The following is a 23,840-nucleotide window of genomic DNA, read 5'->3' on the forward strand; positions in this document are numbered from 1 at the left end:
TCATTGATCCCTGTGGCTCTACTGTTCCAACACGAGCCTGCGTAGATCCTCAGGAGGATCCCACAGACTACGTGACGGCTCCCACGTTCCTTCATCTCCTGAAGGAGGACCTTGTAATTCCGAACAAGTTCCTCTGATCTCAACCTACCACATCGTTACTTCCCGTATGAACCATCGTAACCGTGTTCGGCTGTCTTTGCTCCCTGACGGTCTGGTTACAATCGGCGATCCCACGGCCCGGTTGACATACAAGCTTGCAACGTCGTCTGGTCTTCCGCTGTAGGATGTCGTCATAGCCTCGCACCATGGAGTCCCCCACCACCAAGAACTCCTGATTTTCAGCCACTTCATCCTCCAGCAGAGCAAAGCTATTGGCTAGAGCCAGTGGTTGCTCCACAGGTCACTCGCTTACCGAATGCGGGCTCGACAAACGGGACCCCACGGAGCGCCATTCGCTCACGGCAGTAGCAGAAGGGAAGAAGTGGAACGTTCTTTAGGTTGTGGGGAGGATTCACTCTTCTCACAGAGCGCACTCCTGAGAAGACGAATTTCATCCTCACACATCCCAAGACGGTCCTCCAGGTTCACATAACTTTCACAAGCCATTTCGCTCCTCCTTCAGCAATACAAACGGCAAAGGGAAAACATAAATCAACAAAAGAATCCAAAGCGGTCTCTAAATAAACTAAATACACGAAGCTTGCCATGCTTACCTTATAATATTACTCCTACCTTCAGAATAAGAATACGGTTTTGATTCTAAATTAATAAAACACTACACTTTATCTTATATTTGTAACTGTATAGCGCTATACGTAATTTTATGCAGCAAACAATTCGTAAGTGAATCTGGGCCTACTGATGACCACCCACATCCAATCCTGCCCTTTCAAGCCCAGAGCAATCTAGTTCACCACGTACTGAAACAGTACAATGTTGTCCAATTCAAATTCAAATATAGTTTATTCATTCATTGTCAACTAAAAAGCCTCGGAGGCTTAAGCCGGGTTCACACTGGTTCATGCCGATCTGCATGCAGTGTTGAAAGCTGAGCTAAGTGTCCACACTGATATCCACACTGAGTGGGCATGAGGAAAGAATGACAGTCTCACATATACAATTCTTATCTATACCATTGGATAGCTCCTATCATTATGAGTGGTCTAAATCCCATAAAGAAGTACTGCAAATTAATAGTAACATCAGTAGCAATCTTTAGATTTTTTTTTTTTCGGGGGCTGCAATGGAGAAAGCATAACCATACCTAACCTAAAAATCTTATAAAAGTGTTGCCAATGTTGGGAGTAGGGAAAGCATAAAAATCTGTTGTCTGTAAGTGCCTACAATTGTTCGCACTAGGCTATTTCTATTAAGGAAAAATTGGTAAATATAAACTTGTTTGCAATTCTTATCTATATTATTGGATAGCTCTTATTATACTGACTATTTTGAATCCCATAAATAAGTACCGTAAATTGATGATATTGTCAGTAGTTATTTTTAGAAAATTACTGTATTTTTTACGAAATGTGTTTTTGACGGGGACTGCCGTAGAAAATCGCAACCGCACCTAAACTAATTCTCATTTTTAATGTCTTTCCTCGCATCATCAAGGATCGCACACATGTTCCTTGCTCTTGATGTTTCATAAGCAGCGATGCTGCTTCAATAACTATAAAATATTGGGTCTGGCTTCTCGTCTAATCAATGGGGCTAGCAGAAGTGCTTTTTAGTCCTTGACACTCCAACCAACGCTTCAATTGAATGTTGGAACAACTGGCAATACGTTGAATGTCTATCATGGCCCCAGGGACATCGTCTTCTAACAATAAAACCTTTGGAAAAAGGTTCCATGTCGACATTGTTTACTCTCCAGTGCATTGAGATGCTCGCAGCTTGGTAGTTTACCCAACTGCCGTTAAAGAGCGTGGTGACTGTAACGTCAGCATTGCGGTTTGGTATTGACAGACAACAAAAGTTGACTGGATAATAAAAATTATTCCTCTTTGAAAATGAAACATCGAAATATATGGACAATTTTGGAATTATGCTTTAGAACACACACACACACACACACACACACACACACACACACACATACACATGCTATACGAACGTTCAGACTAACGACACGTAAAAAATGGAGCTCCTGAGAAACACGTTAAAAGCGGAACGTCTCAACAGTGCAGCAATAGAAGGATACCTAGGTTATGTTAAAAGGGAAAGGGAATGCTCGTGGATGCCTCGAGATGATTTAATTCCAGTGCAAATAGTGAATAAAAATAGAAGAAGTAGAATAGCCAGAGAAGTCCCCTGGTGGCAAAGCAGCAAGGCGAAACGTAAACACGAACGCAGAGCCATCTCCCGGCACTATAGCGAAACAAAATGTAAACGTGGCTTTATATTGCCATTAGATAGGATTTTTTTTTTGGGGGGGGAGTAAAATAATAGACATAGAGAGGAAGGTGAAACTTATTAAGGAATCAAGGAAGCAATTGACTAACGACCTAAAGAAAGCAAATCATTAAATAAATGAGGAAGTGAGTGACTTAAAGAAAGCAAATGCTGAAATATATAAGGAGGTAAGTGCATTAACAAGAGAATTGGCCGAATTAATACGTGAAAATAAGAGGTTAAAAAATAATGATACCACTAACAGTGCGACCATAAGGAAAGAGGTAAACGAATAAACAAAGGCAATGACCAAGAATACAGGTAGAAATAATGATACCACAAACAGTGCGACCATAGGGAAAGAGGTAAATGAATAAACAAAGGCAATGACCGAGAATACAGGAAGAAATATAGGAGAGGATGATTTACAACAACTCAAGAAAGAATGGAAGAAAGACAAAGAAAATTATTAGATAATTTTTAAAGAAATTGTTCATCAACAAATGCAGGAGAATGCCGAGGATGCAGTCATTCAGGTAATTAAAGAAAAAGAAAACCTGATAAGAGATATAGTGGACAAAAAGAAGCGTATAGAAGTATATGATCTAAAGGAAAAACATAACCATAATTGGTCCCTGAGAGATAAAGAGAAATAATTGGCAAGAAAAGTTCTAAAAGTAGTGCAAGACGAAGAGCAAGAAATAGAAAAAGAAATAGAGGAAGTGCACAGAATGGGGAAATATGCTGAAGGAAGAAGTCGACCCCCAAAGATCAGATCAAGGTCACAAATGGCAGCGGAAGAAATATTAGCAAAAACAGAAAAGTTAGCAATAAGTGAACACTATAAAAGTATATGAATAAAAAGAGACATGAATGATGAGGAAAGAGAAAGAGAAAAAAAAATACTAAAAAGCAAAGCTAAAGGAAAAAGCGAGAAAAGAACGGAGACCAAGAAAACAAAGTTCTATTGGAGTGTTAGACATGAGACTAAAAATTGGTATATTTAAGAAAAAGAAACGAAAGGAACAAAGAACGAGATAGAGAGAGTAGAAAATTAAAAGTGGCTTATACTAATATAAACAGATCAATCTCAGGGTAAAATTAACTAAATGATTACCTGACAGAAAAAAATTCAGACATAATGGAAACTGTGAAGACAAAATTAAGGGGTCCACTATTAACAGTGTTGGACATGGATTATATAATCACTGGCTTAGAAATTGAGAGGAGAAACAGGGTGGAGGAGTCATGTTCTTGGCTAAGAAAAACTTCAATGTGACGACGAAAGTTACAACTGGAGAGAACAGGGTGATGATCACAATAAGAGTTGAAGATAGTGACATGAAAGTTTGTGTTGATCTATGTGCCCCCGAAAATAGGGTCTTTTGGAGAGAGAGATTATTCTAAAATATTAGAAGATACAAGGCTTTCATTAAATGAGATGCTGAAGGATGGAGGAAATGAGGTATTCATGGGAGATTTTAACTGTAAAGAAATCAGTTGGGAAGAGATGACATTGAAAGGTGGAGAGGATCTATAGGAAGACGTATTACTTGACATGACTATAAAACATACAATGACACAATGAGTATAGAAAACACTAGATTTCGAGACAATGAAGAATCGTCGAGACTAGACTTATTATTTACGTCATAACCTGAAGTTGTAAATAGAATTGAATACAAGACACCAATTGGGAGGTGACCACATGTTACTTGAGTTAGAGCTAAAGGAGGAAATATACATAGAGAGAAATTAGAAATATAGAAAAAGAAGACTGATGTACAATAAAACGAACTTTGAGAAACTTTTTTTTTTCAAGAAGCAAGATGGGAAAAAATTCTACAATGAAGAAACACAAGTGGAAGAAAAATGGATGATGCTGATGGAAATCTATAATGAAAGAGTGGATACATATATCCCAAAGCAAAAACAGGAAAAGGCGTACATTAAATGCTGGTTGAACAGAAGATTCAGCGAAGCAAAAAATAAAAGAGAAAACCTGGAAAAGATGAAAAAAGGCAAAAAACCTAGAAAGTGTGAAATATATATCAGATAAAGGAATGAATATGTAAAAATACGCAGGGAGGAAAAAAAAACTATGAAAAAGACAAGAGAAAATGAAAGGATCAGCCAAAACTTTTCTATAGATGTGTGAATGGTAAAGTAAAAAACCAACAGGAAATAGTGAAACTACGCCTAGGGAATATGGAATGCACATAAGATATAGAAATGGCTGAAGTCATAAGCAAACACTTCAAATCGGTTTTTACTAGAGAAAATGTACAACATCGGGATAAAGGGTGAGAAGTGACCCCCGCCACACACACACTCCATTAGGGAACTAGTAGCAACACGAAAAGAAATAATGGACCAAATAATGAACCTTGATGTCAGGAAATCGCACGGCCCGGATGGAATTGCAAACTGGATACTAAAAGAATGTAAAGAACTAATAGACAAAATATATAACAAGTTTTTCACTCAAAGAAGGAAAAATACCAGAAGATTGGAAAAATGCCGATATCGTGCCAATATATAAAGGAGGAAACAAAGAAGACCCAACAAATTACAGACCGATTTCCTTTACAGGCACGGTAACCATAATTTGTGAAAATTTATAAAAAAAAAAAATGGATAAAACATCTGGAGCAGAACAAAATACTAAATCCGAGACAATTCAGATTTAGACAGGGAAGATCATGGAATGGATGGGCTAATTGTGCTTTCCTAGACCTACAAAAAGTTTTTGACAAAGTAACACACAAAAAACTATTAAGAAAATTGAAAACCATAGGAGGAATACAAGGTAAACTACAAATAGATGGAGGACTTCTTGCATGGAAGAATAATGAGAGTAGTGCTCAGAGATAAGAGTTCTACTTAGGAAGAGGTGATTAATGGAGTTCCACAAGGATCAGTATTGGCTCCAATAATGTTTGCTATTTATGTGAATGATATGGACGAGGGTGTGGAATGTTACATGAGCTTTATTGCAGATGACTGTTGAAGAAAGTGAGCACTGAAACGGATTGTGATTCACTGCAGAGAGATCTGAACAGGGTTTGGGAATGGAGTCAGAAGTGGAAAGTAGACTTCAACATTAAGAAATGTAGCATAATGGAATTTGGAAAAAGTGAGAAAGGATATCAGGACAAAATAAAATTGGTGCTAAGGAAGTAAAGAAAGTGGGATCTGAAAAAGACCTGGAACAAAGAAGAGAAAGAGGTGACTTGTTGACTATCTTTAGAATCATGAGAGGTATGGAAGTCCCTGATAGAGAAGACTTACTATATTGGGATAAGAGAAATACAAGGGGACATGAAAGGAAGCTCAAAAAGGACAGTTATAGAAGAGACCTGAAAAAGAACAGCTTTCCCAACAGAGTGGTGGATGTATGGAACAAACTAGACGAAACAACAGTGTGTGCAGAAATCATACACGAATTTAAGAGCAAATCAAACAGGGCGAGATACAGAGACAGGACAACACGAGCGTAGCTCCCCTTCCCGTAAGATACAACTAGGTAAACACACACACACTTACACACACGGGCGCGCACTCACTTATTACCAAAAGTCATTATTTCGTCAGAGAAGTAATTCCCGCTCTGTGATGAAATATTCTGGACACGAGGAAGTCTTAGAAACGTTGAAACACAGGTACTAAATAATTTGTCATTAATTCAAGAGCCACTCTAACTGAAATTAAACGCAGACTTCAATCGAGAAGAAAAACATGTCGTGTTTGACTTCAAATACCGATGAAGGGGAACTGGGTGGGCCCGGACCAGGTGTTCATACTTTATTTATTCATTTACTCATTCATTCATTTATTCATTTATTTATGTGTCTATTTCCATGTAGGTTTATGTGTCTCTATATCTGTCTATTTTTATTCATTTATTATTGATTGTTTTGTTGATATATTTATAAATCTACCTATTTACTCATTCATGCATCTATCCATTCATCTATAGTATTTATTTATTTATTTATTTATTTATTCATTCATTTATTGAGTGGTAGCAGTGGGAGGCGCTAAGAAAATGGCGGTGATGGGAAAGGATAATGAAGGAGAAATAAGAAAAGATGAGGTGCAAGTAGCTTTGAAAATGATGAAAACAGATTAAGGTTCCTGGATTAAATGGGTTTCATGCGGAGTGTCTAAAAAGGGAGGTACACTAAAAGTGGACTGGCTGGTAAGGTTGTTTAATTCGTGTGTAAGGAAGGGTAGAGTGTCGTAGGATTGGAGAAATGCCTGTGAGTGTAGTAGTTTCAAAGGAATTAGTTTGTTAAGTGTAGTTGGGAAGACTTATGGGAGGGTTTTGATTGAGAGGATTAGGAAAGGAACAGAGGGGTTGCGTGGTTCAGATTTTTACGGTAAGGCAGATATGTGAGAAAGCTTTGGGAAAAAAAGGATTTTTTTTTTGGGGGGGGGGCTTATGAATTTGGTAAAAGCTTATGACCGGGTGGACAAGAAGGCACTGTGGGAGGCTTTGTAGATGTATAAGATTAGAAGAAATCTGTTAAGGGCAGTCAAGAGTTCTTACGAGAGTATTAGAGCCTGTGTTAGAATGGGAAATGGAGAGAGCGAGTGGTTTGAGGTAAAGATGGGACTGCGTCAAGGCTGTGGAATGGTTTGGACACATGGAAATAATGAGTGATGAAATATTAATAAAAGAGGTGTGAAAGGCAGAGATGGGGAAGTGAACTTGAGAGGACGACCGAGGATGCTTTGGATGAATGGGGTGAAGGAGGCGTTGAGCAAGAGTGGAAGGTCTGTTGAGCAAGGAAGAGAGGGATGGAGGATGGGGGTAGGGGGTACTTATGTGTGAATGATATTTTGGTTATGTGACATTTCATCAATCGTCATTTAATCACCCGACACATCATCATACTACTTTTAATCATGTATCAGATCATCATCAGACAATTCATCACCTGACATTTCATCACCAATACATTTCACCACTGCACTTTTCATCACCATTACATTTCATCAGTACGATTTTTCATCACAATCGTATAACTGTAAATGGATTAAGTGACAACCTTGCAATTTTTCATATATGAGGTGTGGAAGGCAGAGATGGGGGAGTGAACTTCATGGGACGATCGAGGATGAGATGGATGGATGGGGTGAAGTGGGCGTTGAGCAAGAGTGGAATGTCTGTTGAGCAAGGAAGGGAGTAGGCAGGAGTTAGGGATGAGTGGCGAATGACTGTGTATGGATGATACTGTTATGCAAGGAAGAGAGGGATGGAGGATGGGGGGTAAGGGGTGCTTATGTGTGAATGATATTTTGTTTGGGTAATTTCATCACTCGTCATTTATTCACATCATGCGACTTTTAATCATGCGTCAGATCATCAGACAATTCATCACCTAACATTCATCACCAATACATTTCACCACTGCACTTTTCATCACCATTACATTTCAATCGTTTAACTGTAAATGCATTAAGTGACAACCTTGCAATTTTTCATATATGGTAGTTAATTTTAAGAATTTTTACATCAATAGATAGTATTTTATATGCAAATGTTCTGTCAAGAAGCAAAAAAAAAATATTTTCTTAATATCATTAGAAGGCAATACACAAGAAAAATTTGACAAGTAATAAAAAACAAAAGTACATATATAGAATTAAAGATTAGAGTATTTTATAACTGCAAAGCTGCGCCAGCAATTCCTTGCATTAGATTTAACTGATGAAGAGCAATGTCTTTAAGTATTCTGTCCAAAAATGTCCATAATGTTGGATGGCTGCACTGGAATATTGATTGCAGGGTATAATGCCAACCTTCAACCGCATTTGTAGTCCGTGCAACTCCCTCTGCTGCTTTTTCGAAAGGATTCCAAGTTTCAATCGAAAACAAGGGATGTCTTGTTATTGCATTTTGTCTGCTTCCTCCACAAATATATGTATGACAACAATTTATCCATACGCTCATGTTCAGACATAGCATCTTGTTCCGGTTGATTCTTCCACTGAATCAACTGGAACAAGAGCCAAGGCTGGTAAGCAAAGTATTAATGTCGTTAGTTCCTGACTTGATTTCACTGCAGTTTTTATCCCTAACTCATTATCTTTCCTGTACACGCAGTGGGAGAGATGAAAGAAGCATCCTTTAATTTCTGTGTTGGGATATGAGTTATGAAATTTATTAATGGCTGTGATTTCAAAGTCTCGTAGAATTTGTCTGGGATCTGCTTCTGGAACTATTTGTCGGACAGCAGCAATCATTCTTCTATAGGTGTTCCTATTTTTGTTGCATAATAGCGCATATATTGCAGCTGGATTACAGCCCTCCCCATAATGAAAATGAATCGTATATAACTGGAAAAATATAGATGGCACAACTTTAAAAATCCCTTCTGCTAGCCAAATATCAGAACGGGATAAACCAGTTATCATTTCTTGGTCGCCGAACAATAAGAATCTTTCTGGACCTTCAATACCAGAGCCATGCAAAAGAATTTCTTTAAATTTCTCAGGAACTTCAAGATATATGGAGTTTGGTGAACGACCAAGGGCATCCGAATTCTTTGTAATTCGTTGTAGGGTACGCAGAAGTCTTGGTTTCTTTGACAACCTCATAACAGTTTCACTGGATAAATTCTGACTTTGACTTCCTATAACTGCCAAGGGTGTTGCTCCTATTCCAATTATCAAAGTTTTCATCTCTGCTACTGCTGCTCTTGCTTCAATGCCATTTCCTTCCGGAAAATGGGAATGTTCTGGGTACGGATGTGAGATAACACAATTTCTTAATGTAGTAATGAATGTTCTACACTTTTTTGCTGGTATTCTCTGCATCGCCAACGGATAGAATTGTCTTTATCTTCTTTATGTTTGCAGTATTCAATTTTCTTGAAGCACACAGTGTCCTTGCTTTTAGTGTGTGTTTTTTTTTTCAAAATCACACTTGTCTTCCATCTTGTTCAATGGGTATTATTCGTCTGTTTGAAAATGTGTATGGAAGTGAAAAAGTGACGTCTAGCAAAAGAATAAGAACAGAAGAGGCTTGAAAGTGAAAGTATCTTTATTCATACCAGAGATGATATTTATATACACTGACAGGGGGCGCAGCCACACAAAGCACCAATCAGATGCATCCGGTTACTTCCGGTGAAAATGGTCCGCTTAACCCGCGCATGCTCCATGGCTCCCAAAATATTTAGCACTAATATGTTATACATTCGTGGTTTAAGGTTCCTGGGTTTTCTCAGATTATTTGTTTTTATAGATGACAGATCTACTTGCGCGTATATTTTGACATTTTGATCAACTTATTGTGTTTCTACTGCGTTGCATGTCCGCGATACTTTGCGCCAATAATCCACCACTGTTTAATTAAACGTTCGTTAACAGATCTAAGTGACAGGCCTAAATCTGCTCATAAATATGTTGACACCCTTAATAAACCTACATTCCATGAATGGTATTACATGTTTTATTGTACATAAGTTCCGGCAAATGTTTTGACACTTTCCAATATTAATCACTAATCCCCCAGTATTGGTATACATACAGTATGTACCATAGCTATTGTTTCTAGTTTGTACGTTCGTATAAAACCATTTCCTGAATTGTACAGTGGTTAGAAAAGGGTGATTTTCTGATAAAGTGTCGTATGATGAAATGAGCAATGATTAACTGTCGAGGTGTTTAACTGTCAAATGATGAAATGTCTTTCTGATGAAAAGACGAGTGGTTAAGTGACGACTGGTTAATTGTCAGGTGCTGAAATTGTGTGTTACAAAATGATGAGTGATGAAAAGTTGTAGCACCGATATTTTGACGCATCCCGAAAGTATTTCTCCCCTTTTCTCTCTTTTTCTGCATGAGGGGACGGAGAGAGGGGATCGCCAATTAAGTGAAGCGGCCTTCCTGTAGATGTACTGAGTCTTGCTTCATTGCGTTTGACCCCTGGCAATTGGTGGATACAGGGATGACCAGTCATCCATGAGGACCTGAGATAGGAGGGGTGACTTACCTCCCTTATAAGGTGGAAAAAAGTCTTGGTAAATAGATAGATTTATCAAAATCATTTCTAGTGGCGACACAGAGGCCTGCCTCACCCGAGTGTCCAGTTTATACTTTCTTTGTTGAAGATGTACTTTTTTCGATTTCCAGTGGCAACACAGAGACCTTTTGCGACCGAGTGCCCACCCTCACCCTTAATGCCCTGGTTGATGCTTCGCCCAAGCCCCCAGCAGGAGGAACACTTTGATGACGGCAGCGAGACCGTGGATGACAGGACCGGAGGAGGAGCTCTGCTTCAGGAGGAAGACAGCGAGACCGGAAGGAGGTTCAACCGGTCAGTGTCCCTGGTTGCCCTCCACACTTGCAGGAAGAACGTGATTGTGGAGGTCGAGTGTGACCCGAAGGTAAGGTTCTGATGGGGTTGTTCCTTACTCGAAATGTATATGCGGCTCACTTGTTCACACATCTTTTTTTAATACACAGTAGAACATGTAAAATAACTGCAATGATTTAGAATAGTTTCATTCTAATTCACAATAATGTATTTCGAATTATTTCATTATTTATAAATAGACATTGATTTATTTTTGAAAATGTGTGATTTGTTTTAAGTCTAATTTTTGTTTGTCGGAAAAATGCAACCGTATTGGGTGTGATAGTATCTCACTGCCATACAGTTTACTTTAGTGACGAGCAGTATACTGACAGTATAAAAATTCATTGATATACACACAAACTCACAAACTCCTCAACGAAGCTATCCTTGTATTCACCCTTTATCAGGCTGGCTGGCTGAAACCAGAGTGCCCATACAAAACGAGCCAACCCCTTCAACGTGGAAGTCTTACAGAGAAGATCTCCTTGGCGGTAGCTCCGAAGTCGAAGGCCAAGACGCGGACGAAGTCGGTCTCCGCCGACCTCAAACACAAGAATCACGGAGTTCGACGCCCCCGTCAGATAGATTCTTCAGAAGGTAATGAAACATGGAAGACTGCTGCCTTAGCGTCCAGTGATTCGTTAGACACTATCGAAGCCATTATGCGAGGAACCTTTGTACCCAGCAAGCCAAAAAAGAAGAGAAAGAACAAGAAGGCCAAGAAAACAATCACCACGACTACGACGACTACGACGACTACCCCTCTTCCTGTCACTACTATCTTATCATCAAGCTTACCATCAAAGAATAGCAATTCTGTTCCTGTCGTTGACTCTGCCACCGCTACCCCGAGTAAAATCAGGCCTGGCTATCAAGGACCTGAAGAAGGGAACCAGAACACTTCGTCAAGTAACATGGATGAAGGTCAAAGTAAGGGTGAAAGCAGAGTTGTCGCCATCGATTTCCCTAAATTCGATCCAAGTCCTCGATCCTATGGTGATAATACACTCGAAACCGTTGTTCTGACCCCGGTGATCACTGTGGAGGATGAAGGTCTAGAATCTCACGATACTAAAGAAAAATCACCAAAACCGGTGAACTCCAAAGATGGGAGGGAACCTGTGACTGTCACAAGCATAGGGAGTCAAAAGCGACGCCCAAGAATCTTCCTAGATGAGTTTACAGGAGAAACTGGGATAAAAACAGAACCTGAGGGGAGTACGGGATCTAAAATGGGAGAGAAAACTGAAGAAAAATCAAAGACAAAAGAATTGCCACAAGCTGATGGAGAGGGACAGCCTAAGGGAAGAACAGAAGCAGACGGGGAATTCCAGGGTGTTGATAAAGCTAATCCAGACTCACAGGCTGGGGAAGAGCCACGCACGGAAGAAGACTCAAAGGCTGAAGGAGATCTCCAGGGAGCAGAACATAAGATACAAGGAGACCCAGTAAGTAAGGGAGTCAAGTTAGTTGAGAGAGAGACAAGTTCTGAGGAACAACCGGAACCTGACAAAGACGTGGTGCCTGGAGAATACCCCATACAGGTAGGAGAGCCACAAAGCAAAGTCTTTGAATCTAAGACTTCGACTGAGGTTCTAAGTGTGGCAGTAGCGAATTCACGAGGATTCGACAAAACAGAAAGGCAAGTAGGTCCGGAGGTAGTCACACAGAATGAGAAAGAAATGACTGAGCCAAAGGTAGACGATCAAGTAGATACGGCAAATGACGTGAAGACAGAACCGGAGGCAGAAACTGAATCAGGAGTAGAATCTGAACCAGAGACAGAGGCTAAATCAGAGGCAGAGGTTGAACCAGTGTCAGAAGATAGACCAAAGGCAGAGTCTAAACCAAAGGCAGAAGCTGAATTAAAGGCAGAGGCTGAACCAAAGATAGAAGCTGAACCAGAAGCAAAGGCTAAACCAGAGGCAGAGGTTGAACCCCAGGCAGAGGCTGAACGAGAAGTAGAAGCTAAACCAGAGGCAGAACCAAAGGCAAAGACCGAACCAGAGTCAGAGGTTAAATCAAAGACAGATTCTGAACCAGAGGAAGAAGCTGAACCTAAGGAAGAAGCTGAACCAGATGCAGAGACTAAACCAGAGGCAGAGGTTGAACCAGAGGCAGAGGCTAAACCAGAGGCAAAAGCTAAACCAGAGTCAGAGGCAGAACCAAAGGCAGAGGCAGAACCAAAAGGAGAAGTTGAGCCAGAGGCAGAGGTTAAACCAGAAGCAGAGGCTGAGCCAGAGGCAGAGGCTGAACCAGAGGCAGAGGCTGAACCAGAATCAGAGGCTGGAGTAGAGGCTAAACCAAATCCAGAAATTGAACCAGAGGCAGAGGTGGAACCAGAAGCTGAGGCTGAAGCAGAGGCTGAACCAAAGGCAGAGGTTTATGTAGAGGATGAAGCAGATGTAGAGGCTAAGGCAGTGGCAAAGGCTGAGGCAGAGGTTGAACCAAAGATAGAGGCTGAACCAGAGGCAGAGCCTGAACTAAAGGCAGATGCTGAACCAGAGGCAGAAGCTGAACCAGAGGCAGAGGCAGAACCAGATCCAGAGGCTTATGCAAAGGCAGAGACTGAACCAAAGACAGAGGCTGGACCAAGGACAGAGGCTGAACCAGAGACAGAAGCTGAACCAAACGCAGAGGCTGAACCAGAGGCAAAGGCTGAATCAAGGGCAGAGGTTTATGCAGAGATTGAACCAGAGGCACAGGCTGAGACAGAGGTTGAACCAAAAGCAGAAACTAATCCAAAGTCTGAACCACTAGCAGATGCCAAGCCAGTACTGGAACCTGAACCAGATGATCAGACCAATTCGGAAGTATCATCTGAACCTGAAACACTGGCGGAACTGCCAAGTAAAGCAGAAACTCCAGTTGAACCCAACAATGATGAGAAGATAATAGAAGCGGGGACAGGCGAGGAAACCAAAGCGTCTGGGGAGGAGGAGACTAGAGAGGAAGAACCCAAGGAGGAGAGCGGCGAGGAAATACTAGAGACAGCTGCATCAATTAGGAGTCCAGATAGAATCTTGTCAGGGAAACCAGCCCTTGTGTCAGCCATCACATCTAGCATCTTCGGCTGAAGTGTATCGAATGACTGGAGAATAAGGGAACAAATTTGGAAAATAAAGTAAATTTTCATTATTAGTTTTTCTTTTTAGTGTGTGGACAAGAGAAGGGACTGGATTAGGGTTGATTAGGTGGATTGGAATAATGGGATAAAGTAGGGGAGGGTAAATGGGTATATACTCAGTATTATTAGCCTGTACACAAAAATTAAATTAATGATTGTTAGAAATGATTTGGGAGGAAAAAACAAAAACAAAAAAAAGCCGCTGCAAAAAGACAAAGATTTTTGCACAACCTCGAAAAAAGACGAACATAATGACTACTCAGAGGAAGAACCCTTGAAAAATTGAGTCGTTGAATATTTCTACCAAGGAATGCGTTTGTTGGTAATCTTGAAAGGAAACATCAAAGTCTTGTGTGACCATTTTCATAGCCAAAGGAGTTCCAACGTAAGCTAACCGATCACAATTCGATATCTGCATGGGTTTGCCGTTTGAATATTCAATTTGTCTTTTTAAGAGTATACAAAGGTTATAATGGTTACTCGACCCAAATATTTCGTGGTTGGTGAAAGTCTCCACACATTTCTCAAGAACTGGCATCTTTTCTAACCATAATTGAGACTAATTGTGTGATTTAGAGCATTTGGGTATAGAGAACGGGAGGACTCGGCTAACTAATTATGATTTTTAAAGTTAAACATGAGTTATGGCATCACATCCTGAGAAGGACCTAATTTAAGTCACGAAATGCAATAGATGCCATACGTTAACAAAACCAAACTTCATTTTAGATGCGCTGTATAGGTTTGATGTTATCTAACATCAAGCAATTCTTTTCTGGTGTGGGATGGACCCACCCCTGGCTTTAGATCTTATTATATAATTTTAATAATGAGATTAGAGAAGGGAACGAAGAGCCCTTAACAGCAAAACGTATCTGTGACTTGATTTTCTTTCCAAACAATTCCAAGGGCTGGAATGAAAGGAGTGAATATCGGTCCACATATCGCATCCATACAAAACACATAATGAAAATCCTTTTTTCTGTGACCCTCACACGAGATATCTTACGTCGACAGGATGATTTTGCCCCTCTACTTGTCAGATAGGCAAGTCAATATAACGAAACTATTGTCTATGAACAAATAATATACGACTTTTCGCTTGTATGAAGGCCAATTTGAATATTTTGGTGCAGATTACTTCAATATGGTATCTGTCACAGATGGAAATAACAAATTGGAGGCGTTATCATTGTTCATACGTTTCATATGAGCCTTTGCTTCATTGGTAAATGTGTAAATCTGGCTATATAAGTATTTTAAAACGACATTCAAAACCAGTCGAAGGCGTCCTCTTAATCCTACGTGCTTGGTGATTGGATTCTTCACATCATAATTTGTGTAATAAATTGGGTGGGCTTAATATCAAGGGATTGGAGGCTTTAACTCGGATTTGAAAAGTAGTTAAATTTCTTTATATATTGGAGAATACACAACTCAGAAACCTGTATATATCGCAGGGTCTCAAGTGAATACATGTAAAACAGACCCAAAATAATCCAAACTTGGTGTAAGAACTATATTTTTACTCTCCAGGGTTAGCGGAAGATGAAGCCAACGTTTACGAAGTTTTACACGAGGGAGGAGAATAAGGCACAGAATATAAGAAACATTTCATAGGTAAATAAATTATGTACTCATATAAACACTTTTTTTTTGGGGGGGGGGCGAGAAGAAGGGACAGTTGATACTGTCCCTTGTGGCGACTTAACTGCTCAAACCAAAGTTGAAATCTTCTCCCGTGGCCTTTTCCTGTGCAAAAGTAGATGTATAGAGTAGATTGGAGCAATACTTCTAGTGACAGAATCACAATGGATAACTTTGAATTCACTGTTTACCCTTTGTGGTGGCATTCGATTTTTTCCTTTTCTTTTTTAACTCTTTATTCCAGTGATACAGTTATTTTTTTCTGTCGAAAGTCAAATGAATTCAGTCATCGAAAGGGCAGGCTTGGAACAAAAAGGGTTGAGATGGAGGTGCCCTTTAAAGTCTTGAGGTTATAGTGTAAATGAATTTAAAAAAACTCAGGTAAGAAGATAAACAGAGACACTTTTGAGTTCAGGTTAAAAGGTCAGTCTGACACAGAAACTCTGTAGGTGGATAGAGTGATCATGGATCACCTTGGTCAGATCACCCGCTTTCGCGAGATCTGTTTTTGTGGTGGAAGAGGAAGAGAAGCCTGTAAGGAAGATCAAATTGTAGAGATATTTATTGAGTCTTGGATCGCGGCAGTTCTTTGGCTTGATGACTTGGGTTTGTAAATGGATCTTAACCTCCGGTGGGCAGGGACGGTCTTAAGAGTTGTGGGCTCCAATTGGGAACGATTTTGGTTGGCCACAGGTTCCCAATCAACTTGCACTATGGTCTGTAGAATCATACAAATATAAAAAGTCTGTTATAGACTTCAACCTCTGTGGTAGAATGGAAAGCAATCAAAATGTACACTTAACAAATGCATACGAGTTAAAAGACCAAACAGATGTAAGCTACATTTTGATAAAGAATTAACAACCCGAGAGTGGATTACACTGGCGCAGGGGCCCCTTAAGCGCGGGGTCCAACTTGGCACAATTGGTCCAATTGGCTCATAGCCGGTAGGTCTACCGGTGGAGAGGAAGTAGTTGGAAGAGGGAGGTAGCGATCGGGTCACATCAACCACCCACAGTCGGATAAAATCGCCAGGACAACATCTACTAAGCCGATGGGGGTAAACCTGAAACTATGCATTGGATTAAATGTTACTCAGAATGACATGATAATATACTAGTCTTGTGGATAGGTGCCTCATGTTACATATCATATACCATATACTATGTTAACCAAGTTCACATGCCTTCACATGCTAAACAAATATTTCCATGATCTGTTGCATATTATGTGTCATTGTCACATTCGGTTTCGTTCCTTTTTTGTGAATACAAAGGCTTTGGTTCAATTCTAAACAGCTCTCAATGACTACCACTTGTCCTTGTACACAGGGTAAATGTGACAACGACTTTGACCACAACTAAGCGCTTCCTGCTGTAAGCTCTTCATTTATATCACAAGAAAGCCAAGAACTATTTTCAGGTGGTATTAACTATTTGCTTTTACATTCAGAGTAAAGTCCTTCATTCCCTTGTAGGCTTTCACAGGATTTGCAAGTGAATTTGGAAACTTTAATAAGTTAGAAGGAGACACGTGGAAAGAAGTACTTGTAACCAACACTTAGTACTAAAATGTTAGGAATATCTAACAACTAGTTTTTCGTCTATTAAAGTAGTACTGTATTTCATTTCACTATATCGTTTACATATTTTGCCACTGTACATCTAATGCCTCTGATTCATTTGGAGCTTTTGAAGAACAGGAGCCCCAATTGCCCCTTTTGAACTATAGTGGTCCCAGTTTTGCCCATTTGAAGGATAATGGTCCCATGTAAGAAAATAAGGTTAGATTGGGTTAGGTTTAGTTTGGTCAAGTTATGTTAAGTTTAGTTAGGTTAGGTTAGATAGACCTTTTGAACAATAGGGGTGCCAGCTTTGCCCTTTTGAAGAATAGGGACCCCAAATTAAACGGGACCCCTAATCTTTAAAAGCTCCATTAATTTTTTATCTTCATCATATTATATAACGTCATGTATCGTTGTAATACGGCATAGTCTTTCGAACATTACAAAAGAAATTAATGAGGAGTTTGCTTGCTCTAGGAGACGTTTAGCTGCACTCAGTGTTGTCTCACACAAACCACAACATTTTACTTTATTGAGCAAAGTTTTGAACTAAATAACTCTATATTACTTTGTTGGCATGCAGGAAAATGTTTTTTGTTTATATAAATATTTTCTTTATCATACTTTTTTGCCTATCGCGTGAGTACATCGCGATGCATTATACCCGTTGCACTGAGATCTGGCCGTTAGGGCGGAGCACTGGGAGTTCCCCTGTGGTGCCACATATAATTATTCTATAATTTCATTTTATTTTATCATTCTATTTTATAATTTTATAATGTTCCCTCATATGATTATATTATAATTTTTTGTCACACACCACCACTGAGGTAAAAATCAAAGCAATGTTTTCTATACAAAGGTTTCGTTTCTTTAAGTCTAGATATGGCATATGTGCATGAGAGAGCGACGTTGCCGCTACATCTAATCTCTGGCCCCGCCCCCCTCATACTGCATTCAGAAAACATTGCATCCACATGCACGTTCTCGCCATGGATGCCCACATGTGGCAACACCGGGAAATCTCCTAGCCCCGCCTTATCGACCAATTCTCCTTGCGCTGACTATAGTCCTTTGCACGCTATAGTGTCTTTCCACTTCGACTGTAGTGTTCTTTGACATCGAGTACTTAGGTCACTACGAATACCCTAGTCACAAGCTACGAAACGAATTCTGCGAAATAAAGAAAGTGGTGAATGCGTCAGCTTGGGCCACTCTTGCCTTGCATAATTTGGGATGCCGAGGCATATGAGCAACTGGTTAGGTTTTTATCCAAATGAAATTGTGTTCTTAATACGACCAGCCTGACATATGCAATACGTTCAGCTACTAATACACGTATACTCGCTGTGGTTTATATAGATAGTAAATATCTTTTAGGTGTGCAGTCAGGTATCATTTACACCAGAAGTTGGCTTATTCAGAAATGCAATATAAAACTACGCTTTATCTTTTGTGAGATTTCCCCACGTGTGTTGGTCTGGTGAATGATGCTTTATATCAGTATTTTTTTCACAGGACTTCACGTTGTTGCATCACATAAAAAATAATTACTACTCTTCTTATATATCTCCATTTCTCCTATAACTTCAAGGGACAAAATAATTTTTGATGGATTAATACAACTGTTATCATGAATCATGCAACTCTGAATACTGTTTGATGATAGCTGTTCCCTCAAGTTTTACTGACAGGTGCCAACAATGGTCTGAGGGTCCTCTTATAGATCTCTCCAAGAAGAAACTTTGTTATCTGCGTTCTGTTAATGAAATATGAGAAAGAGCAGCCACCGGTTGTCAACACTCTTTAGGTAAACAAATTGCATTATAGTCGAAACTTATATAGATCTTGGGTCCAGTCTGGAGACCAATTGCCAGCCCCTTGGGGTTCCACTTTCAGGTAAAGGTGGTGATGTTGATAGAATTTGAAGACGAGCAGTGTGGAAGTGATTCTCTCTCTCTGACGTCTGTCTCACAGGATCCCAAATACTGTTGAGCCATAAGACCTGATTATTAAACATTAATTGTGAAATATGATGAATATTCATTATATCATAGGTATTTACTATAAAAAATGTCACCCCTAGTTTTTCATATAGCTCATCTTTAATATCTTGTTTCTTCGGGATCTACCTAGGATTAGATATAAATTTAATCCTGATATCAAGTTAAACTTCGGATTCCAAGTTGGATATGCAAGGTCATTGTGACCCTAGCAGTCGCATGATAACAAGACGAACATTCTTTTCTACATGATGAGTAATTGTCTTTTCTTCATAAGATCTTACAGGAATGATTTCCATTGAATTGTTTGTTGTATAGCCTTCATTAAGTACAAAGTATACCTTTCCTGACAGTTGTTTAGTACAAATAATTACTTGAGAGCATCTTCCTGCAGTACAAGTTCGTCGGTAGGTACTCGTCATTGATACGGTTCGTTCCATGGCTTACGTGACAATCATCCTGCTCACACAGGTCCTTCCTCATCATACCATGTATCATCTTGCTGACTGTGGTGAATCTATTCACTCCAATTCAAGTCCACTGCACGTGGCGTGACATGTCTTTAAAATCGTGTATTTCAACTTCCATGTGACACTAAAAGAGTACACTGTGTACTTGGCTATATTATCAATTAGTAGAATATACTGTTTGATACTGTATAGAACACTCGTTTAATACATTGGTATAGGGCATTCGTTGAATGCACCATTTAGTAGGTATACATATTGTTAGCTATCCTACAGTCTTGCACATATTATTCTTTGAATATACTGTTTACCACCATCTGTTGAATGCACTAGTAAATAGATGTACAGAACAGTAAAACAAAACGTCTTATGTATGGCGTTTGTTGAATATATTGTTAGCAAAAGCGGTCTGCTTAAGACACTTTTGTGCATATCCTTTGAATACATTGGTTGGTAAATCTTTGCAGAGTAGTATTGAGAATGGTCGTTTTCTAGTCTTGCCAAACACCAACAAATAGCATTGGAATTGCTCGAATGTTTAAGTTCTAGTAGCATAAAAATGCGTGTTGGTATTGGCTGTTGATATATGAATAGCAAGAGGAATTTATTCCATAATTATACAAGTTGACAAAAAAGTAGAGCAGCACTGTGAGACGGATTATGTTTGTCAGTGCTCTTTGTTGCATTGCAAGACTATTCAGTCGAGCTGTTTATATTTACCGTTAATTAATGATGGTGAGCCAGGTAAGATTATTAAATATGAAAACCATACTATGAAACGTAGATGTTTTGAATCTGCGTATATATCCCTCATTGATAATATAAATCAGAACAGTGGATTTTTTGCAATAAATAAACAATTAGCAATTTTAATAACTAAGTAACAAGCAATTTACGCAAATTGTGTGTACACCATTTTTATGTTTGTTTCTCCCCGCAAGCTCGGGCTGTATAAGGAATCAGATGTTTCTCCACTATGTTATTTTTGAAGAAGCCCTGCTGGGCGAAACGTTAAATATATTGGATCCCATACCCTGCGTTTGGCCTCTCTCCTACAGTGCTGTTGCTGTCGTTGCTCATTTTGTGTAATTATACAAGCCTTGCTCTAATTAAGAACTACCCAGCGACGACCCTGACTATATATCATACATGAATTGGCCTGACTCTTTTGGACAAAAGTCTGTATTTACCTAATTGTAGTTTATAGGAAAGGAGCAAAGCTCGTTGGGTTCCGTCTCTTATTCTGTTATTTCTTGACATACCTAAACTCGAATTCATGTACGGTTCCAACTTAATATATGTCTTTGATTTCCAATTATCATATTTATATTTGAACTCATGTATTGTTATATCACCTTAAGCTACGAATATTCCACACATTCATGCATCTATATAGAAAACTGTATTTCTTCACATCCTTTCGACATGTGGTCTTTTTTATTTACTTCTATGGCCTCTTAAAGTCCCTCCATCTTTAACCAGGAGATCTCTTCTATCAATGCAATATATCCCCTTTAGTGACTTGAATACTATAATCATGTCACCTCTTTCTCTTCGATCTTTCAAAGTTGCATACCCAGTACTTTTAATCTTTCTTCATATGGTTTATCTGCCAAGCTGAGGACCAGTTTGGTTGCTGCCCTTTGTATTCTCTCAGTCTTACTTATATTCTTCACTCTGTGTGGGGACCATACTATTGACGTATATTCCAGTCTTAGACGTGCTAGGGTTTCGATGAGTTTTTTCATCATCTCTTCACCCATATAGTGGAACGCCACTTTGTCTCATTATGTTTTCCCCAGCCAATAAGAGGCCATTTTGTGCAACCAAAAGATCAAACTATAGTCAGAAAGAGTTATCATCAATTAGTTCTGAGCAACCCTATAGGTCGGACGTATTCCCTCCGACCTCCACCTCCACTTTTCCTTCATTCCAAACACACACAGCATTGACCCAGCATCGAATACCATCACATTACGAGCATAAGTATAATTTTTGTCTATGCACCTGGTTTTTAATTGGTTTCATGATTTTTAAATAGATTATCTTTATTGTCTAGACCTGGGGCAGACATGTGGCAGACGACAGCCATTTTGTTTTCTTTTGTCTACTGAGTTTCTATTTTATTTATTTGTTTATTCATTTATTTTTTATGTTTTAGTATGATTACACATTTTACAGTATTTTTAAGATTTTAGTGTTTTCCAGGTTTATAAATAATATTAAACGCTGATTGGCTGGATATGTGTGACGTCGGAGCCTAGCCGGCAGGGATCCGCGAGCAGGCTGGGATTCGTTTACTAGCCGGATTCGATTACCACCGGGATTCGATTACCGCCGGGATTCGAGTATCGGCAGGGATTCGCGAGTGGGATGGGATTCGATTACCAGCCGGGATCCGAGTACCGCCGGAACCCGAGTACCGCGCGAATCCGTCTCTCTCGCTAGTCTCACCGCACGCTGCAGGTACTCGGATTCAGATCCGAGTCCCACGGATCCAGTAAGCTCAAGTACTCGATTCCACGAATCCTAACACCACATTTTTTTTTTTTTACACCTACGCGATATAGTATTAAATAATCAAATATTAATATTGTAAATTATAATAAATAAACGTAATATGTGATCAACCCTTTACCTTGGACCCCAAAGAACCCATGTCACCTTTGCAAATGTGCAATGAAGTGGGGCCAGAAGGACATTAAGTGTGATTGCTGCTGTTAGGTCTCTGTGCATCGTGGCTGATTATCATGTCAGCTGTATCGGGGGTTTCATGGCAACATGATGAAGTTAGTCTGCTGGGAATATGGTGCTACGAGTTACAGCTCCCCCCTTTCCCAACACTTCCTACCTTCATTTTACACATCAAATAGATTCAAGACACAATCCCCAGATACTTTCACACCCCTATTGCTACTTCTTGATCACTCCATTTCATCTAACAGAATAGGAAATATTAGGAAAAGACGAGACATTGACAAATCCTTCCCAACGCAAAACAGAAAAATTTACTTCACAAACGTTGATCTGACCACTCCAAACTGAAACCATGTAATAGAACCAAATCCTGATCCATCATCCCAGTTTCACTTCCAAACCCCAAAAACACTAATCCCACCACTAGTCCCATAAATACCTCCACTCAGTCATAAAACTCAATAATACACAAAACCCCAACAGTACTGAGAACATTAGCAATAAACTTCCACAACATTACTAACAAAGAAGCTGCCCTTCATCACACTATTCTGACTTATGAGATGAACATTATTTTAGAGACAGAGAGTTGGCTCAGACAGTGAAGTCTTCCCCCACTGACACTTCCTATACAATGACTTTACACAGGAAGGACAGAGAAGACGGTGACCACGGTGGAGTACTTATAGGAACAAAACCAGGACTTAAAGCTATACCCTAGATGACTCATTAAACAAATTTTATTCCCCCAAGATATCTGGTTAGCTGGTGATTTTAATCTCCCTGCCACTGACTGGACAAAATAGGCTACTATCAACAACCCCACCCGTGAAGGCAACATTGTACCACCACAATCTGATTTCTATATGAAAAATTCATAGACATCATAAACACACACTGACTCTCACAAATAGTGCATGAACCAACATGCACATGACTAGTGTCATGAGAAACAACCCTAGCGTAAGACATGCGGTCACACCCAACACTTTAGACTTATTCCTGGTGAACAACATTCCATTCATCACGCAAACACGAGTAGTACCCGGTCTGAGCAATCATGACATGGTACTAGTTGTTACAAACATTAAAAAACTAAGCAGAAACAAGAACACAGGGACATTTACTTATACAACGGAACCGAGATGGGTGCCATATCCCGAGACTTAGCAGACTTCAGAAATTCTTTCCTCGACAGCGATCCGATGCTCATTTCAGGAGAAACTAATTGGGCCAGACTAAAGGGCATCATACAAGACACTATGAACAAACACATACCAAAGAAAACTGTTATGAAAAACCAGTCACTACCCTGGTTCAATAGACAATTACAGACCTTACACAGAAACAAAGTAAAAGCATGCAATGCAGCAAAATAGTACAACAATACAAGACACTGGGAAGACTACAGAAATGCAGAGAAAAGTTTCAGAAAGAAATGCGACATGCCGAAACTAGTTTCACTTCTATTTTCCTCACAAAAAACAGGCAAAACTTCAAGAAATTCTTCAGATTGTTCAAAGCACGCTGACAAGACTCTACTGGTATTACAACACCATTAGATAACGAC

At 39.5% G+C, this 23,840-nt stretch overlaps 1 protein-coding gene across 1 annotated transcript in view; it reads left to right on the forward strand.

Moving 5' to 3' along the window:
- The window catches only part of LOC143032322 (uncharacterized), a 175,019-nt gene extending 161,084 nt beyond the window's left edge, over positions 1-13,935 (forward strand). The window contains exons 6-7 of the mRNA XM_076196860.1: positions 10,540-10,793; positions 11,173-13,935. Coding sequence (XP_076052975.1) covers positions 10,540-10,793; positions 11,173-13,842 — 2,924 coding nt within the window. The 3' untranslated portion in view covers positions 13,843-13,935. The remainder of the gene's footprint in view (positions 1-10,539; positions 10,794-11,172) is intronic.
- The last annotated feature ends 9,905 nt before the right edge of the window (positions 13,936-23,840 follow it).

Source organism: Oratosquilla oratoria, chromosome 13, assembly GCF_046742065.1.
Source record: "Oratosquilla oratoria isolate Oo_2021 chromosome 13, ASM4674206v1, whole genome shotgun sequence".
In the NCBI taxonomy this organism is placed as follows: Eukaryota; Metazoa; Arthropoda; class Malacostraca; order Stomatopoda; family Squillidae; genus Oratosquilla; species Oratosquilla oratoria.